We start from the raw sequence: 16,504 nt of genomic DNA, 5'->3' as shown, positions 1-16,504 counted from the left end.
CATATTAATTATAAAAGTATTTTTCAAGTTATAACAACAATCATACCTATTAACTCTCACAAATAATAGACTATTAGTAGGGTTTGGAATGGTAAAATATAGGCAAATCGTACATCTATCTCTGAAAATAGAGAGACTGCTTCCAAGGGGCTCTGATTTCAAAACAAACAACATAATAGAAAAAGAATTAGAATTTTAGAATAGTGTAATATTTAGTACTAACGAAAAAAAATTAAGAAGAACAATAAGTAGATAACTAATAGTATTTTCAAGTTAATAACTTTTATAGATTTGTAAAGCAATAGACTCTTGATATCTTTATATCTACTTCTGTTTTATAGGTGCAATCGTTCGTCATCAATTAAACATTATTGGAACGAATGAGTGAATCACGTATTCTAGAGCTTTAGTATGTATTATACTAGTTGCTAATTTCAATATCTCCGGGCTTCAGGTATGTTTTCTATTCTTGCAATAAGACCTAAATACTTTCTATATAAATGAGATAGTTTTAATATTAAGGTAACGTTTGGTATGCATGAATGGAGGACGGAATGGAATGACCCATTGTGAGGGAATGAAAAATAGTGTGTTTGGTCGACCAAAGGAATGGAATGACTCATTACCTAATCCATTTCATTCCCTCTAAAATACCTCAATTTCATTCCATCCATACCCCATGTTTTTTCCATTTCATTCCCTCTTTCACCCTACATCACCTCCACTACCCTCCCAACACCATCACCACCCAACATCAACACCCACCACCACCACCAACCACCGCCGCCATTGCCACTAGCCACCACCATCACCACCACCGCTGCCACCACCCACCTACACCAACTATCGCCATTTGTGTCAGCACCATTAGCTGCCCACCGCATATATCAGTCATCGCCCCACCATCACACATGTCGCCCACCGTCACCGCTGCCCGCCGCCGCCGCCAGTGCCAACAATCACCACCATCGGCGTCCACCGCCACCACCCACCTCCACAAAGCATCGCCATCAGTGCCAGCCACCCACTACCTCCAGCCGCCCGTCGCATCCATCAATCATCGCCCCACCACCACCTCCACTATTACCGCCACCACCACCTCCACCGTTACCGCCCCCGCTCCCACCACCACTCACTACCATTTTAATTTTATTTTTTTATTTTTTTCTTACGTACTAACAATTCAAAGTAATGATTCATTTAATTCTCATGTGGTAACCAAACATTTCATTAGAATGGTAATAACCCATTCTATTCCTTTGTCCATTACATTACCACACCTATTCCATTCCGTCGTCCATTCCATTACCCCATACAAGTTCTTGATGAATACTGCATTCATAGTAAAAGATAATCGTTAATCAATAACATTTGATTATATTTCAAAAGATGTAAAAAAGATAGAAAATTCTTATCTTTATTTTTGTTAGGCAAAAAAAACAGAGTGTGATCTGGCCATTTTTGACTCCTGCGTAAGCTACTCTACTACGGTGTAGCATTAAGCCGCAATCTAATAATAAATCGTCCGTGACACGTTATTTTTGCTGGTTTCATCTCATATTAGAGAGAGAGAGAAGTGCATTCGTAGTGGTTAAGAATGCTTCCCGGCAAAGTTGTCTAATGGATTACCGATGTTATCAATAATCAAGAATGATGCCACAACAACTTTTGCAAAGGGTAAAAGGATTTCAGTTTCGCCTATACTTTAGCCTACAAAATGAAGGACGTCACAAGAATACAACAATCCTGGTATTTTATTCATATTTAGAATTTTAAAAAAAATTGGCAGCCTTTTAATAAACTTTGTCAATAACTCAACGAAATTTACAAAAAGTCCGTTGCTATATGCGCGCCTTGATTAAAGCCGGTGCCACCATATATTACTCGGTGGATGCCACAAACATGTTAGAAGATGACGAATCGACAAGGAGAAATATGATGTGGTCGTTTTTAACCTTACATAGATCATGTTCATGGAGGTGATGCCGCTCACAAATGGTACGTAAGCATCAAACACGAGGTTGTTATAAAACAAAGGATTATTCCACCGGATGTGAATGTATCTTTCCGTACCCCCAATGTCGCTCATGAATGTTTTGTCCGTACCATATATCATTCCCATATTTATCTTTCCGGTATCTGACTACGACGATGCCATGGTCCACAAAAGGTCCTATAACATTGTGTTCATTCTTCATGTAGCCTACAACAGGATGTTCATAGGTGTCATGTCAAAACAAAACAGATCACTGTTAATTGTAATAAAATAGTTGAGAAAAATTGTTACATGTAGCCTAAGAAAGTAAATTATTTACCCTGCGATACTCCACGAAAAATTTAGAGGCTTAAATAGAGGCTAGCACCGGTTGTTTCTCCACGACGACACGCATAGCCTCCTCATCATTTGTAGGTGTCATGTACCAACCGTCAATAGACGTTTTCATCTATTATTTAAGCACACTAACAATGTAACTCAATAAAACTTTATATATGATATTAAAAAAATCGTATGTCATAAAATCATAAAGTTACTTTTTTTTATTGGGTTCATCATCGTAGTCAGCTGATTTGGCCTGTCCATAACGTGTAATGGTAATGTGAGTAAAAAGCATGTATAGCACTTGACATATCGCACTTGGTTTCAGGCACATTCTCCATTAGTTGTTTCTCTGAAATATTTACGGGTGAGCCAAATATGATGTGTCTTGCCTCGACGCAAGTTGTTTTTTTTTTTTGGGTGAGGGGGGGATGATAATTACATATACATAGTTATATATCAAAAGCTTGAAAACTTACTATTACTCTGATTTCTAAAAACATGCCAAGACATTCTTCTATCTACGGTCGACCTTGTCTGGAATTGAGCAAAACCGACGGTTCATCTAAAGTGATGATAGTTTCCGACAGTACAGACACAACATGTTGAACAAAGCAGGTTAGGAGTCACGTAATTGACAAACACAATCAGCGCACAAATTTATACAATTTCAAGCTTTAAATCAGCAAAATCACCATCATCATCAATAAGAAAATTCATATCATCATATAAATATTTTATGTGGGTGGAGGGGGTGCATTTCGCAACCACCCGCCGGCACCCGAATCAACGGCCTTCAACTCAGCCAATGTCCGACCGCCAGCCGGGAATCCAAACCGCCGACGTCGCAAATTGCCCAGCCCTCGTCCCCCCTACACGCACACTCTCCTTTCTCCGGGTTGCATCACCCTTTATTGCCACCTGCCGGGTTTTATTGGGGGTGAAAACGGTGTTCACCGCGAACCTGAGCTCCACCCCTGCCACACCTCACCAAGGCCGAAACGTGGTATGTGGCGATCATGGTTCTCGTAGCCTTTGTTTATGCTAAATCGTTCATATTGATGTATGTGAATCCAAGGTAGCTCCCTGAAAAACATACTTAAAAATGTTAATATAAAGTTAGTGAGTTCACAGGTTTAAATAATTCGATGTTAATGTTAAATACTTAAAAGCCTCAACGGTAAATAAGTGTATTGGTTATTTCTAAACACGTTGTTACTATGTTCTTGTTTTATAATGTTTCATTGATTTAGTAAAAAACTATATTAATATGGAAATCGTTCAAAATGCTTCATAGTTTTACTCGAAATGTTTCATAGTTTTCCACAAAACTTAGGTAATGTATAAATGTACATGATTTATAAAACAATGTACGGAGACCATTGCGGGCTAACTAAAACTATGACTTATGTAACTATATATTTATATATTCTAAACGAAACAAGCGTTGTTGATTCGTAAACTTGCAAGGAAAACGAAATATATGTGATGCAATGAGCTAATAACCAAACCAGACAATAGCATTTTACCCCCGTTCCGCGATGCTCACCCAATTAGGATGAAACATTCAAAATGGTAACATTGAGCTACAACCTTATAAATGGGCATGTCTTACGCAATAGATCTACCAATATTTCCTTGGCTTATACAAATTAACGGTTATGATAATGATATGGGGACTTCTAGCGATATGTTACATGAAACTCATGCTCACCATAAAATGTCGTATCTTGTTTTCTTGTTATTACGTCATTATAATATAATATGATTCTAAATAAGTTCAAGCAAATTAAAGAAATCTTTTTGAAAATAAACAAATGAATATGGAAGTATGTTTTCTCCGTAGTTGTAAAACGATAACAGAGTAAAAAGGGGTCGTGAACTCACCTCGAGAGTTGTGATCAATGAGCGTTTGATAATACAAAGTCCTGATATACTATTAACCTAGATGTGACCTAGCATGTAATATATTACTTGTAACTAGGGATGATATTTTTTCCCCGAAACCCGTACACGTTCAGTACCCATACCGATACTCGTACATGTACCCGTATGTGTCTATCATGTACGAGTACGGGTATCCAAATTTACTGTGACATTCGTCATATTTGAGTCTCGAGTTATATTCGTTTTGTAAACTTTTATTACGTAAACCCGACTCAATTAAAACCTTATTTAATTATTATATAATATTATTATAAACCTCAATCTTAAATAAATCGATGTTTGTCATAATATAGTGTTGTTAAGAAAAACATAAGGGGTTTAAAATTATTTTCGTAAACTCGTTAGAAGCTTTGGAAACCTTTAAACTCGTATTAAACCATGACTGAAACTTGGAGCGCCTTTTATGTAAATAAGTAATACATATATATACCACTTAAAAACCTAACCCTAACATATATACACACAGCCGCACACTCCCTCTTCCTCTTACGATTTCCAGCGCCGCTTTCCGGCGACCGGCGACGCCACCTCCGATTCCGGCCACCCACCTCCCCGATCTCGAACCCCGGCCGCCCTCCCCTCTAGCCGTAACTTCAACGCCATCACCACACTATCCTTTCCTCTCTCTGTACCTCCGGCGAGCCCCTGCTCCGGCAGCCCCCTCCCCTCTCTACTCGTTTTTCCGGTGACCGGAAAACAGGCCACCGGTGTATCGCCGTGTTTCTCTCTCTCTCTCTCTCTCTGTGTGTGTGTGTGTGTGTGTGCTCTCTCTCTCTCTTTCTGTGCTTCTCTCTCTCTCTCTCTGCTCTCTCTCTCTCCCTCTCTCTCCGGCCGCTGTCATAAATCTCTGGCAGTCTCGGCTCGGGTTTTCCCCGGTGTAGAGCCACGACCTCATAAACATCTAAAAGGTAATTAATATTGGGTTTTAGTGCTATTAGTTTTCGTTTATCAATTATTATATTTAAATCATTAATAACCGGTTATATATTTGGTTATATACTTTGAAACGGGTTGGATGGATATGGTGTTGTTTTAAATTGAGGGAAAAGATGAACGATCTGGTAATGAATCTGTTAAATTCCTTATGGTCTTAATTAACAATTGTTATCTTGGTTTCGGTTGGGTTGTACGTTAGTTATTAAACTAGAGGTCTCGGGTTTGGGTCTCATCCTAGACCGGTTTTGATATTATTTTTATACTTAACAAATTTATTGTTACTATTAGTACTAATATCAATATATAAAAATTATTAGTATTATTACGTATAACTTACTATTATATTTATTTATTTATTATTATTATTATAAATATTAAAGTTGTTATTATTATCATTAAAGATCATATTATTGTTATCCATTAAAATCATATTTTTATCTTTAGTTATTAGCAATATATTATTATATTTATTTTATGAACTCGTTTAGAAATCGAACCAACATCGAGTATGGTATCATTATTTACTATCAATATTATTTACTATTATTATTATTTTTATCAACAACACTTTAATTTTTTTGAATAGCAACTTTCATAACAAAATCAACCAAAACCCTTCCTACCAAGAAGGTAGCAAGGGCTGGAACCACAAACAAACAAAAACAAAAACTACAACACTATCGATTTCCATCTATTCCAATCTAGACTCAAACTATTCGCCCTATTTTTTATCCATAAGAAACTCAAAACCTTTATGTCTCCAAGCATTTTATCAATCTTTACCGGCTTATTTTCGAAGATGAACTTGTTTCGGGTTTCCCATAAACACCAAATAGCAGTCATTACAATGGAATATGTCACTTTTCTTTTATGCTCCACCTCTGGAACTTGATTTACAGCCACTAATAGCCCTTGAACGTCTTTGATTTGGGAAGTATGAATGTTACACCACCTACCAATTCTTTGCCACACCACGCACGCAACGTAGCATGAAACAAAAATGTGGTCCACCGACTCCCCCGCCGCTAAACAATTACAACATATATCCGGGCCAAAAAGAATCTTCCTTTTTATCAGATTATCACACGTGGGAAGGCTGTTTTGGATTGCTCGCCAGACGATCGCGTTCACTTTCATCGGCACCCAACTATTCCAATCTAGGATACTATTCGGACATGGTGTATCAACTCTATATAATAATTTCTTCATTGTTGCCACCGAGAATGAATCTAGTGCCTCACCACCCCAAACCCACTTGTCTTCTCCTCCCTTAAACCTGAAATAGTACAGTAAATCAAGAATTTCTATCAGTTCATTAACCGCCACCCCGTACATAGGCTGGCTTTTCCAATTCCACTTTATCGAGTAATTTCCATCAGTTAGTATGCATCGATCAGCCACCACACAGGACTTCTTCGCTTCTAACGATAACAAAGTAGGGAACTGATTTTTCAATCTATCTTCCGTTAGCCATATATCCAACCAGAACCTGACCTTAGACCTATTTCCAACCCGCCCTTTAATAGAATCTGTTAAAGAAACTTGGTATGTTGTCAACGACTTTTCAATCTTGACAATTTTGTCCCATGTACCATTTAACCTTTTGTTGTTGGAAATGATCGGCCACGATCTAGGCGTATGGTGAATGGACATTATAACCTTTTTCCAAAGGCTATCCTCTTCCACCTTGAATCGCCACCACCATTTTGATAAAAACGCTAAATTAGAATCTTTAAGAGGACATAAACCCAACCCACCATCTTCCTTGGCCGAGGTTATTCTTTTCCAAGCCACCCAACACGTTTTCTTCTTTTCCTCACTTCCTCTCCACAAAAATCTCCTTCTTTTAGCCTCAAGGATCTCTAAAATCTTTACCGGGGCTTGATAAAGGGAGAAGTAGTAGCTTGGAAGGCATTCGAGAACAGCCTAAATCAACGTTATTCGACCGCCCATTGAAAGAGTCCGAGCTTTCCACAATGCTAGTCTTTTGTCAAACATATCCACAACATTTTGCCAATTATTAATTTTATTCATATTAGCTCCCACTTTAATTCCAAGATACAAAAACGGCACTTCCCCCGCCTTACAATGAAAAATATCCGCCATTGCTTTGACATTTTGAAAGTTCACTCCCACCCCAAACAAGGTGGTTTTGCTTAGATTTATGTTCAGCCCAAATACTAATTTAAGCACCCTCAGCAGCCGGCTTAAAGATTGAACATTAGTCACCGACCATTCTCCCACCAATAAAGCATCATCAGCAAATAACAAATGAGATATAAGAGGACCTTCGTTAGACATTTGAAAACCTTTAAAGACCCCATTATTACACCCGTTCTTGAACATAACCGTCAAAGCTTCCATTGCCATAATGAACAAAAATGGGGATATAGGGTCCCCTTGTCGAATGCCTCTCGAGTACTTGAATTCAAACGTTGTTTACCCGTTGACCAAGATGGATGACCGAGCCGAAGAAACAACCCCATAAATCCATTTTTTCCACAAAGAAGGAAAACCCATACCAAGACTTTTATTCTATAACTATTATTATTAGTATTATTAATAATAATTATTGTTATAATTACTATACTATATTAGTATTATTGAAAATGATTATTGTTATTATTATTATTATCATTATTATCTTATATATCCATATATATATAGCATATTTTAAAATCATTACTATCATTATCATTAATAATATTGTTATAAGCTTTATTATCAATTCATTTTATGAAAACCGAACTCTTGATTTAAAACTCGTCTTGTTTCTATTTAATATTGGTTTAGTTATTTAAAAGCCCCAATAAATAATATTATTTTTATTTTAATTATCAATTAAGTACAAGTCCCTAATCGTTAACAAACTAACCGGTAACCCGATTAACAACCGAACCGTCTCATTCAATGCTTCAAATGTAGCTTCAACTAAAGTTTAAGTTCATTAATATATTTTATTTATTCGTTTTCAATTAGCTTTCAAGTCGGATTCGTTCGTTTCGTTCACAAGCTTTCTATATGTCGATCATTTATTATTTCCCGATTCGTCAATCGAGGTGAGTACTTTCATACCCCGTTTTCCATCTTTCGTTTTGGGATGACATTTCATACTTATCAAACTAAATGTTTTATTTACTTGAATCTTAACCCACAAATGTGATTGTATACTTTACTTAAATAACTGCTCGATTTGGTGTTCTATGCTGTAACATTCGTTACTTTTCAAACCCGAAAATCCAACCCATTTTAAATTTTCGGTTTTGTTTCTATTTAAATTTATATATTTTTATAATATTATTAATTAATCTCAAATTTTTGTTAATGTATTTTATGTGATCATTTCTATGCAATTATACATTTCACCACCCTTGTAGTATTACATACTCATTTAAAACATTAATAATCAAGATCAAATATTTATGTACATGTCCCATGCAATTCACTAGAATTATTATTTAGCTACAACTACTACTTTTATTAGTTATAATTATTATTATTAATTTTATTATTATCATCATCTTTTCATATGTTACTTAACTTGTAACAATCCCAAAAATAGGGTCAAATTTTTTTTTTAAGAAAACTTATCGCCAATGTGATGTTAGTCGAATTGTCGAATCAAACCGTACGTTAAAGGTCTTGGCCCGAACCGTCAATATAATAACTAATGGGCACAACCCAATGATTAGGTAGAACCAGATAGAGCTAGAGATAAGCCCAATAATGGTACCATAATATGTAACACGGGCTCGACCCAAATCAATCAAATGAAACCGAAACTCGGTTAACCCGAATGAACCCAATAACTCCAAACATTATATGAACTACTCTATAATTATTTAAATCATACCGGGTATCCAAAATATTTAACCCAAGCGAACCCGAACCTGATAACTCCAACAGATTATATGAACCATCCCATAATTATTTAACACCACTGAGTATTCAAGATATAAAAAAAACTCAAACATCAAACGATCTCTTATCTTACCACCCGGTCACCAAACCAAACGAAACGAGAATCAATTAACGAGATTGATGACATACTATATATTACCCACCCACAACATATAAACTGTTGTTTATATAAATTAACCACTCTATTAAATTAATTATTGAAGTTTATAAAAATAACTAAACTAATATATAGGAAACCATAATAATATCTTCATAATAATCCATCAAATCCTGCAAACCCAATTGAACCCCCTGTCACCACTCCTTCCCTTCATTAACGTTCCATCTTTTCAAGAGCCAACCAAATCCCTTGCATGGCCTCTTCTCCCAAGAAAATCTCTGCTTCAATATCCTTCATCATATCCGCTTAGTCGGTGTTATAGTTCATGTAGCCATCCTCAAAACTCTCTCTCAAAATCTCTGGAAGAGTTCAAACCAGCCAAGAACACCAAGAAATCTGGCCCGAAACTTCCTGCTATATGTTTGCGAAATCAGTTCAAGAATCGGGTAATTCATTATCATATTATCCAACCTCCATCCCATTCCATTGCAAACCTACTGGTTAATTCTATTGTTGTTATTCCAGCCCTAATCTCTCCATCCTTATGCTCTCAGATTGCTCCCAGAACCCACATAGGCAAACATGTGGAATGTGTTCAATCGATCGAGGTATATGTGATTATGTGTTTATCATTCTTGTCGTTTAATTCTAAGTGTTTCTGAAATCCATGTGTTGTCCTATGAATGACCAGCTCTGTACATGATGAATCAAAATCATGTACAGGTCATTAACTCGTTCCGGAACCCGAACTTGTCACAAGCTACAAACTAATTTTTACAATCATAAAAACCTAAACGAGAAATTCAGTTTTTAAAACCAAACAAACGGGATGCAAAGCTGAACCATTTTAACCTTATAAACTTATAGAAATATAGAATCCGGCCTGTTTATAAAACCCAGACCCGACCAGAACCAGTGGTAACCATAACTAGCCCGAAACCACTATATCCACCACTTTCACACGCAAAACTGATAGACCTTGAAGTCAACTTATTATGATCATTATGAAAAGAGAAACAAAATAAAAACATGATCACGAAATTCTAAAACCTATACAATGTGCAGGCCCCAAAACCGTGGCCAATTTAGGATCATTCGGTGACTCGTTTACATGTAAACTAACTTGAAAGCCAAACCGATACGTGACTATATACAATTCCGGGCATCTAGCATGATTTCCAGAAGTTATTTAACTCCCTAAAACTGGGAAGGATCAGCCCCAACTGATAATAACAAACCGTGTATTTTAAACCATTAAACCGACACTTTTGTTACCCGTTAAACTAAGAAATGAACCCTGCAACCTAAATAACGCTATAACATCTTTTTGCAGCCATAAGGATAATGTTTTCATGATATATAATCTGCTCCAAAAACTATTTTAAGTAAAACATTGCTTTTAAAACCGAACTATAACCTAAACAAGCCAAAACCGGGGCCGTTAGTGAAAATGCAGCAATGGACATCTTTTTAAAACCCATGAAATGTCAAAACAACCTATTTTTATTTATTATAACAGGCCCTAACTTGTTACTGTTAAACTTTTAGCTGGCGAATCAAGAACACAAACACGAGGATTTGATCAACACACGATCGACTCTTTTATTAAGGAAACGACAAACGAGAAAAACTTAATAATTTACTAATACATTGAACCTAGGGTATATATAAGCCCACGGTTCCAATCCTATACTAACTCAAATACACAATTTGAATCCAAAACAAATAGGATTGAATTAAAATAAGACTAACTTATCTTATAATAATAAACTAATTATTATATTAAATATTCTCCAAGATTCTAGGAGTCTCAATCTGATTTGGTGTTGGACACGTTTAACACTCGCTCTCAACACCAAACTTCTTCGAACCGTGACACACACGAAGCACCTCGACTCGAAACAACCCACGACTTAACACAACAGGTCACGCATTCCGAAATCAGCTCAAATGTTGAATTCCAACACTCCCTCTAGATTCATACTTGTTCCTAGAGTCTTTCACAGCCCGCAACACCCGTATCTCTTTGGACTTGATTCTTAGGCTCATCACACACCTTCACATGAAGTTGCGTCTTGGTTCGTTACTCCTTAATCTACACAAGATTTAGGACATATTCAACTCACCTCCAAACAGCTCTTGTCATCGCCTTGGTCATTTTCAGTCGTCTCCTACGAACCCACTATTCATACAAACGAAACCAAAACCATCGAGCCCGCTGTATTCTAGTTTGACAGCCCCAAAACCATAACTATGTGACCATTTTTAACCACCGGTTCTAGATCCGTAACTCATTCCTCGCTGTTGTCAACAACCTGAACTGTTGCTAACTGATACGTTGCGATTTGGTCCTAAAATAAGATCCTGAACATCTGATGTTGTTGTCTCGTATAGACAGCCCGATAACCACTCGAGATTGTTGGATCATTGATTCAGCCCACTAAACTGCCCCAACACACGGAGATTTAACCATACTGACATACCATCATGGCACAACATCAATGTTCGACACGCGAATATTAAACCATCCCGACACACGGTGATGCCAATTCATCACTCCTCGACACACACAGAGATTTAAACCATCCCGACACATGGTCATGACGCATCATCACTCCCCGAAACACGGATAATTAACCATCCCGACGCACGATGATGGCACGTCATCACAAAAACAACCTTTAACTCGACGAACACTAAAACTAAGTTGACACACAACCTAGATGAAACCCAAACGAATAGATCCAAACTGATCGAAACTTAGACACCATCGATCGGACCTTGCTTCTTACGATCGGTTGCTTAGTCTCCTAAGCTGCGCTCGGAACCTGGACAAACCATTCGATCGAAACTTACTGCGATCGAAACACGGACACACCACGATCGGAAGACACACCTTTGATCGGAGCACTGTTTTAAACTAACTAAAACAGTCAGGCCTTATCTTCCGTCGACTTCGATCGGTAAAATCATTAACCCGACAAACAGGTGGGTCCTCATGCTAATGTGAAAAAGTTTTTTTTTTTATTATTGATTATCACAATTGCTACTTGGGCAGTAGGAGACTTTTATGGACTTCACCTCAAAACACAAACCTCTGTGTTTTATTAATTCACGTGACCATTGCTTTCGTTCTTGAACGTGTTCATACGGTCACCCCTTCTGTCCCAAACGACACTCCGGTATGACAACAACTGACCCGAAATAACTCACCATGTCCGCCTACAGTTGTTAATCTTCTGGTTGCGACATAAGCCCTTTCTTTAGCGCACGCCCTCCACCGACGGACGCACTCGAAGGTGGAGGCTGCCCCGATCTTCAAAACGCTTCCCGATACTAGCCCTTGGCTCTGATACCACTTGTTAAACTTTTAGTGGGTGAATCAAGAACACAGACACGAGGATTTGATCAACACACGATCGACTCTTTTATTAAGAAAACGACATACGAGAAAAACTTAATAATTTACTAATACATTGAACCTAGGGTATATAAGCCCAAGGTTCCAATCCTATACTAACTCAAATACACAATTTGAATCCAAAACAAATAGGATTAAATTAAAATAAGACTAACTTATCTTATAATAATAAACTAATTATTATATTAAATATTCTCCAAGATTCTAGGAGTCTCAATCTGATTTGGTGTTAGAGACGTTTAACACTCCCTCTCAACACCAAACTTCTATTAACCGTGACACACACGAAGCTCCTCGACTCGAAACAATCCGCGACTCAACACAACAGGTCACGCCTTCCGAAATCAGCTCAAATGTTGAATTCCAACAGTTACTTGACGAAAAGTGAGTTTTTGTTAAAAATATAACGAAAGGGCATTTTTGAAAACCGGTTATTTCTCAAAAACTGATAGTATTAGAATGTGTTTTTGAAACAGAGGCTGGTGGGTTTAAATGCCTAGATAAAAGCTATGAAATATTTAAGGGAAAATGTATGTACAAAATGGGCCCGTTTGCAAGCTTAAACTCATTGTTTCGTTAAAACCGACGAACGGGCCGACTTTTAAAGACTAAAATGCTTCAAAAATATAAAATAGATATTTTTCCAGAAATTTATATTTAAAAAAAAACTTTATCATAATGGTATAATACATTTTTGGTAGATACAACATTTCTTTTGTCAAGAATGGTTGTTTAAACGCGAGTTATAGTTGAACCGACATAAACCGAACAAACATTTTGAAAAATACTAGAATATGAGGTTTCTGATTTTCAAAAGCAAGTATAAGTGAATAAAACCTTAACTTGAGTATTTACTTAATTTACAATTACTAACCGAGTCTTTAACTTGATTTTACTAAAATGAATGGTAAACGAACGTACGGGGACCAAGGCCGTACAAACTCAAACTTTCTGAAACATCGGACCTGCAAATAACTTACTTTTATAACATATATAGTTCTGGAAAATGATAAGTTTTGATTTCCCGAGTATCCGCTAATATAAACTATTCATTCGAGACATATCATAAAAACCGACAACACCGGTGAAAACCGGTATTGTTAACTTTTCTAATCCTATGACCTTAAATTTCAAACAAAAATCATTAAGCTACTGATATAAAAAATTGTATAGCTTTGATGGTCATACGGTAACCCGAAAGGCAATCCAAGGCCCGGACTTTCTGAAAATGGAAACTTTATCGAAACCCAATAACTGAATTGAGCTAAATAAAACTCTTAGTAGTGAACTATAATACCTAACACACAACACTAATATTATAAAATTATTTAAGTGTAACTTTCCATAAAATGAAACTTTATTCACTGGAACCCAACACATTGAATAACACTTAGAATTGACTAGTACACGGTACCAATACATTTTACATTGTTGTCCAATAACTTATTGTTGATCAATATATATATTAGGCGTACTTGGTGGTTCTTAGCGTAGTTGCAAGCTCATAGATTGTCTTCATTTACACATATTGCATACGGACTAAGGTGAGTTTCGTGCTGCCCTTTTTACTTAAACTTTTCAGGCTGGATACATGTTGGTTTTACTTATGGTGTGATATTTATAAAGAAGTGTTTTGCTGCTAAATTTTGTCCCAACTTTTACACAATCATTAGCCCAAGGGAATGGGCCGGAGGCTTGTATAGGTATTACTATTTGGGAGACCCCCACGCACAGTGACCCTATGTTGGGTAAACCACACTGAGATCTGCGGATCGTTGTGGCATATAATCTACGTGTTTGATTATTGCTTTTAGCAGGGTGATAGTCCGGGACGGTTTAACTTCTAGTATGAGTTGGGGATACTTATTCTAGTTGCAGGTATGATTGTGGACTTGATTGATGTGCACCATGCTTTATACTTACATACACGTAAACTTGCGCGCTTTTATAAATGAACTGTTTTATGTGTATGTGAGCTAAACTCGCGAACTCACCAACTTTTTAGTTGACACTTTTTAGCATGTATTCAGGTACTATGGGGATAACAATTTGGATTAGCTTTGTAATGAGAATGCCTAAGGATAGAGGCGTATGCTGAACATGAACATTGAAGATTAGATGCCAAGAAGATTAGTAGAACCAACCACGGGATTATAGTAGTGTCAGAGAAGACATAGTTGTGTAGTTACACATTGTCATAAATACTCAGTGCAAATGTTGTAACTTATTTTTATCAATAATATTCCGCTGCTTATATTTGGTACCAACCCTATTGGCAGGGTGTGACATAACTAATAAAAACTAATAAATGTTTTAATTCAATAAAATTTATTAAAATAGTTAAACCTTTTGAATACCCTATTAAACAATTTTTACTTTGTGTTTTAATTATATTAAATATGATTAATTTTCATAATTTCCTTAAGACATAACAACTCTATATTTTCAATATAAAAGGAGGAAAAATCCTCCATTATTTTCACACCTCAATCCATTCTTTTCTTAAGTTTAAGAGCACTAACAAGTAAGTTGTTACCATTTCAAGCATTTTATAGCTTTTGTTTTGATTTTATCTTGAATGTTCATACTTGTTCATAAGTTGTTCTTCATGATCATGTTACTTTTATCATAAAAATATTATATTTTGGTTTTAAGAATCATTATGATCATGGATATCTTAGATGAACACTTTGATTTTTCTAAATCTTGAATCAAGCCTAGTTATATTGCAAGAACAAACATGAATATATATTTATCTAAATCTTATGATTCGTTGATCATCATAACTTATAAACTTTTTTTAAATAAGATTATTTATAAAAATTTCTTTCATTTAAATTATTTTACAATAGATATAACATACTTCATATCTTTGAATTAATAATTGAGTAAATTAATTATCGTTTATTTTATTTCAACATAACTACTATTTATAATTTTCTTTAAGAGAATTCATGCAAAACATTTAAGTTAATTAATTAATTAATTATGTTACTTGGAAACAAATATTTAATCATAAATTGTTATTAATATTAATATTTAATCTTATATTAATAAGTTATAATTATTTGTCTACAAATCATTCTTCAACTAATAAACATCAAATGATTTATATAAAATTTATTCATTTTTGTTAAACTCATTAAAAATCTCCAAGTCCCCATTTACCATAAGTTAATTAACTTTATAATTCCGGTAGCTAGTCATTGATTTTTGTATCTTCGTTATTATTTATAGTTTTGTGAGATTCAATTGCTTCGTTTGTTAACTCTCTTTCGGTTATTGTTTCAAGTTGTCTCCAATATCAAAGGTGAGTTTCTCACACCCTCTTTTTACCCTTTTAAACTATTTTGGGGGTAGCATATATATCCTATCAATAATTCAATTTCGTTTATTCATTATTTACAAACTACAATTCGCTACATGGATTTGTGTGTTTACTTGTTACTTGCTACAAATTACTTGCTACAAATTACTTGCTCATGGATTACTTCAAGATAGTATGATCATACTCCCCCCTTTGCGCTCAATACATTTGTTGTTATGAGTGGAAAATGGCCTCATTATCAGAGTACGTTGGTGCACAATCTCAACTGGAAAGGACCTTACTTGCGTTTATCTGAGTACGCTGGTGCACAATCCCAGTTGGAAAGAACATTACTTGCTCATTTACACTTGTTCATGGAATTGTATGATTTTTATGTACGTATATCAAAACTTATGTGAACTCACCAACTATTCATTTAGTTGACTTTATTTTATATATATGTTACAGGTACAATTATTAGAGGATGAAACGGAGAAGACACTAGAACTTAGGTTATATTAATAAATGAACAAGTTGTTAATTGTTCTTGTATTC

At 35.7% G+C, this 16,504-nt stretch overlaps 1 protein-coding gene across 1 annotated transcript; it reads right to left on the bottom strand.

Annotated features, from left to right (window-relative positions):
* Positions 1 to 1,280: 1,280 nt before the first annotated feature.
* LOC143618241 (uncharacterized) lies at positions 1,281 to 7,570 on the bottom strand. The gene is made up of 6 exons (XM_077090529.1): positions 7,247 to 7,570; positions 5,951 to 7,126; positions 5,824 to 5,840; positions 3,282 to 3,403; positions 2,107 to 2,203; positions 1,281 to 1,332 (listed from the first exon to the last, which is right to left on the bottom strand). Exons 1-6 carry the CDS (start codon positions 7,568 to 7,570, stop codon positions 1,281 to 1,283), a joined length of 1,788 nt encoding a protein of 595 aa, XP_076946644.1.
* Between the last annotated feature and the right edge of the window lie 8,934 nt (positions 7,571 to 16,504).

The sequence above is a fragment of the Bidens hawaiensis genome, unplaced genomic scaffold (assembly GCF_021521415.1).
Source record: "Bidens hawaiensis isolate Kalapana, Puna unplaced genomic scaffold, B.hawaiensis_p1.1 tig00066357_1, whole genome shotgun sequence".
Classification (NCBI taxonomy): domain Eukaryota; kingdom Viridiplantae; phylum Streptophyta; class Magnoliopsida; order Asterales; family Asteraceae; genus Bidens; species Bidens hawaiensis.
The sequence above is the reverse complement of the archived record's forward strand: the minus strand, read 5'-3'. Positions and strand labels throughout refer to the sequence as shown.